At 34.1% G+C, this 5197-nt stretch overlaps 1 protein-coding gene across 1 annotated transcript; it reads right to left on the reverse strand.

The window, feature by feature from the left end:
• Nucleotides 1-4258: 4258 nt before the first annotated feature.
• LOC106304998 lies at nucleotides 4259-4926 on the reverse strand. Its single transcript, XM_013741378.1, has one exon. It carries the CDS (start codon nucleotides 4795-4797, stop codon nucleotides 4474-4476), a length of 324 nt encoding a protein of 107 aa, XP_013596832.1. The 5' UTR covers nucleotides 4798-4926; the 3' UTR covers nucleotides 4259-4473.
• Nucleotides 4927-5197: the final 271 nt, after the last annotated feature.

Genomic DNA, 5197 nt, shown 5'->3' on the forward strand with positions numbered 1-5197 from the left:
TCAACATGAAGATTGTTAAGCTTCTACTAAATTGTAAAATTTTATAAATCTGAACACCCAAGACAAATAAAACACAAACAAAATAGATAAAGTTTATTTGCTCACAATCAGTCAAATAAAGAAATACTTTCTCATCAACATGATCTTCCTCTATTGAAACAATGTTTTGTTACATTTCTTCTCATTTCATTTTGACTTTATTGAAATCTCAACAAAATATTTTCCTATAGCATCGATTCTCATCTTCGAAAATGAAAATATTCAGAGACTTTCTCATTGATATACTTGTTATTAGAACTCATTTTTCAGCATTCACAATTTTTTAAGGATTTCGCTGCCTCTTTTAGATTTCAAGACACTGATTGTTGCATTCACAACTTGGACACACATCTTATGACGTGTTTCATAACTTTGATGATATTTTTCTTTGTAAGTTTCTTTGTGAATTTTGAGAGCTATCAATAGAGATAAGAAGAAGAGAAATTGAGCTGTTGTATACATGAAGAAGAAAGAGAATTTTACCCATCAAGACACTTTATCAGTTATCAATTACTGCAGGGTACACATTTGATATTGCACACACATTGTGTAAGAGTAAAGACATAAAGACCCCTAAGCCTAACCAAACCACAGTTTCGTTGTCTGTAACACGCGCACATACTGTCTCACACGTGTGTGTGAATTTTACCCTAATCCCGTCGGAACTCAATCGCCTTCACAATAGCTCAACCCTAGATCTCAGTCTCATCCTTTCTATTCTCTTCTTTCTCTCCGTCCATCGTGATTCTAGATTTCTGGGTTTGACTTCATCATATCACCTCCATGTGAATCGGCTCTCCGACATGCAAGGTTTGTTGTCCTCTTAAATCTTCTTCAGATTTCATAGATCTATTCTTAAAAACTATTGATTTCATAGATCTATTCTTAAAAACAGAAACAATTTTCAAAATCCTATATCTGACCTCCTTCTTCTAATTTTTTGGTTATCTATCTTATGAGACGATGAACCCGACAACCGTCTCCCTTAGAGGCTGTTTGCTACCGATAGACTCCCCATTCGTCGCCTCAACATTTACTCCAAACCAGATCTGCTCGCATTCGTCTGTGATGTTCTCCGCGGCACTTCTGAGTTTCAGACGATTAGAGATTCTTGTTTTGGGAAGTTGTTTGACCTGGCGGCACGTCAATGCCATGTCTCTTGCAAATCTTAGATAACGCTAGAGCCGAAGACAAAAACCTATGACGAGCTGATGATAAATGCACGTCGCCATCGTTATTAAAGCAAAAACATTGTACACCTCTCCCAGCCGTTAGATCTCTTTAGGCAATTTCAAACTTGTGGCTCAGATTAAAACACACATTTCCATATACCGAACTTCTTTAATGTCCACAATTCAGCTGAGTTACTTTAACCTAACCATACAAAATATAACTAACTAGGCTTGAGGGCATAAAGATAAGAAAAAAAGACAGCTGTCCAAATAAAATGTCCAAAAGCCCAATATGTTTCTAGATGTTAAAAGGACTCAAAATATGCCTTAGATGGTAAACATCTCAAGAAGAAACGATGAGATATATATAAGAAGAGGAAGATTAAGGATAGTCATTATTGATAAGTTTGATTTTGAACTGAACTTACCACAAAACAATTATATGTGGTGTTCTTGTACTTAAATTCTTGCAGGAGCACAATAGTAGAAACTCATCACTAGAGTCATTCCAAAATCTATTAGTGAAGATTGAAGATTAAGAAAATTTTGGTTGTTTTTTTAATAATAATATAGCATTGAATATTAAATTTAATGAAATTGAGTATATGCTATATTTAGACCGTACGCTAGTGTTTTCGGAGTAAGCATTTTATATGGAATTTGGAATATATTCAAGAAATAGGTTGCATACTACAGTAAAAAATCACACTAAAGCGAGAAATGTATCGCTGAATCTGAAAGAAACCAAATCAACACACAGAGATCAAAGAGACAAAGAGTGTAGCCCAATTGCATATATTGAACTGAAATTAGCCTCAAATCCAATAATAGAGGTATAGGAATCGAGAGAGATTTTGGTAGGTCAAGAGCCTTTTCTTCACCATGAACTACAGCTCATGGAGGAGCAATGGTATTTGGAATTGAAATTAATGGATGAGTTTTCTCAGCTAACAAGAAAGGCTGAAAGTAGGCGGTTTTTCGATACCCAACATGGGATTATGCATCGGAAGATAGGCGTCGACGACAAAGGAGAACACAAAAACTTTTTGTGGGGTATTTTGCTTAAGAGAAAGCTAAGGAAGACTCCACGTTTGTTGTTTTCTTACCTTTACCATTTCAACATATTTGTAATCGCTTTTGCGAATGTTTAAATTTTATGTAAAAATTGCGTAGAAAAAATTACAGTTCAAAACATGTAAACATATTGTATCTTTTTTAGGATTGTCCATAAATTTTGATTTTCGTCTATCAAACAGTATTTTCTGGTTGATATGGATGATTGGTTGGTGCTGTAGATGCTCTGGACAGCCAAAATTTAGTCTACAACTATATATGTCAACCAATCGAGATTTGCTTTCCTTAAAAAACTCACAGCAAAAAAATCTCTACAAAATCAAAATATGGCTGTAGAGAGCTTTATTTCCAGAGCAAAAAATTAGTGCTTTAGAAATCTACAGCAAGTAAAGTTACAGCAAATAAATATACAGATTAAATTCTACAGCAAAAAATATAAAGGTACAACACTTACCAATCATATATATATGTTTGTCTGTGTGTGTGAATTCTTTTTAAAAATCTGTCATTCAATATTGCTTAGAATTTTTTTGTTAATTCCAAAATAATACAATAGATTATGCAACGGAATAGACTCAACAATTGGGTTTTTGTAAATCAGTTGGGCCCATTGGTTGATTCTCTTATCGAATTGAACTAATTACCTTCTTCTTTTTTTGTCAACCGAACTAATTACCTTAAAACACCAAACTCATGCGTGGAGTTGATTGATTTTTTGGTTGATGGATATTTTGTTTTTACACTTCCTTTAATTATTTTTTAACAATATATCAGAAATTAATACTCTTCTCAATTTGAAATCTCACTCTGCCATGTTCCAAATGTACGATGCATAAACGGAAACTTAAAATTAATGCTCCAACTAAAAACTCTCCTAGATACGCCCCTGCAGCATACTACTTCTTTCAGTAACACAGAAATAAATAAAAAGTTTAACGGCCATCGGTAAAGGTTCTCCAGTTAACAACGTCCGATCCCTAAAACATTCGGTCCACGATTATAACATATTAATCGAATTAGTTGCATTGACCTTCTCAAATTACATATCATGTCTAACTTCTTACTAGCCTTTTCAAAGATTACTAAAGCGATTGCAATGTTTTGGTGGATTTCTGACCTCAATAAGAGAAGGATTCACTGAGTTTGGGGAAAATGTGCTAACGTTTATAGTGACGTTGGATTCAATACAGTCCATAAAATCAACTTGGTTTCAAACAATTGTGAAAACACTTACAGTTTCTAGACTTACTCACGGAGTACTAATATAGCGATCTATCGAAACTAACCAAAAATTGATACGCGAGAAAATTGGTATATCAAAGAAAGAAACATAATACAATGGTATCATAAAATGTAAAGAACTGTGCGCTAGATGTGTGTACTTATCGAAGAACACTATTACATTATTTCAGTTTACCGTATTTCTACAGTCGAAAATTTTCTAGGACGATGACATCTCTAATCAATTCGAATTTGAACATCATCAAGAGAAAAATATACCAATCTCTGAATGGAGCGGTGGCCTAGGGGGAGCCAGTTCAACCCTATGCACCTCTACTAGTAACTAACAACACCTTTTTCCTTTTGATATCTCATATAATAAGTATATACTCTTAAATACGAACCTAGAATTAAAAATAGGTTTAGATATCCAATAATTTTTATAAATTCGAATCTTCAACGTGGACTTAAATAATATTGGATACAAATATTTCTGACTAGTTTGTGAAATGTCGCTAATAGTACATTATTAAACAATGCGACAAGAACCATGCGATATTGATATTTTTGTTAGTTGAGATATTTTGATATTTTTTGTAAGTTGAGATCTCTCATTTGTATTATTAACCGAGTTGCCACTTTCAAGACCGTGGCTGTATATAAATGTTAAACTTACTAAGTACGTCTACTGAATAAGAATTGCTAATCTTGGCCAATAAAAGACAGCTAGAAGAAAAGTGAAATAACATTCATTAATTAATTACAAGATGGGATGTTAAAACCCCGTGTGATATTGAAAACAACTAATTTACAGAAGGAAAATTTGGATACCTGAATAAATGTACTTTTAAACGAAAATAAAACAAAACAATTTGTAAAGTCTCATGGAAATTTCGTATTATGATAGTTAGAAGAAAAGAATGCACTAAACTTTTTGAAAAATGAAGTAGGAATCTAACGGAGACTATCAATGGCCAACACCGGGACTGGGAACGGATTGAAGAAACCGGCTAACGGTGGAGAGATGTCGAGATCGGAGTTTTACGGTGGAGATGACGGCGGCATGACCCTTTTTGCTCGGCGTCGAGTTTGGGATTTTGCCCTTTGGCAGAGCAGTTAGGGTAGTGGTTTTGGTCACGTGAGGCATGTGACTCTTTTCTTCCTCTCTCACCGTCAAGTTCTCTTGTTTCTTCATCTCCAACAGCTTTCTTGAAAAAACAGGCGACGGCGAGGCCACGATGATGACGGCTAAGACTATGAAAAGCCAGATCGTCACTAAACGTACGGCCATGAAAAGCTTTTGATATATCAGATTCTGAGAAATAGTAGAGAGAGAGAGAGAGAGAGATGAATTCAATAAAATTCTTAGCCTTGAGGTTGATATGAAAGCATGAAGTATGATGTATATATAGTTGATATAAGAGAGAGAGAGAGAGAGAGAGAGAGAGAGAGAGAGAGAGAGAGATCCTGTTTTAGAATGTTGATAAAAGGCGACTCATTAATGAATTGGTGGAATCACTATTTGTCTTTTGGGCTTGTTTTTCTTTCTTTTAAATAGAAGTCTAAAGTGAGACTCTACCACATGCATGCATAGCAAATTAGTACGATAAGGTTAGAATTTTCAAACATTATGTTTTCCATGAAATTTCTTTTTTTTTCCATGAAATTTCTTTTTTTTTTTTTTTTTTTTT

This window comes from Brassica oleracea, chromosome C7 (genome assembly GCF_000695525.1).
Source record: "Brassica oleracea var. oleracea cultivar TO1000 chromosome C7, BOL, whole genome shotgun sequence".
Classification (NCBI taxonomy): domain Eukaryota; kingdom Viridiplantae; phylum Streptophyta; class Magnoliopsida; order Brassicales; family Brassicaceae; genus Brassica; species Brassica oleracea.

Bases quoted from the DNA above. Each gene is read 5' to 3' on its own strand.
- LOC106304998 (XM_013741378.1), bottom strand. From the start codon at position 4,797: ATGGCCGTACGTTTAGTGACGATCTGGCTTTTCATAGTCTTAGCCGTC.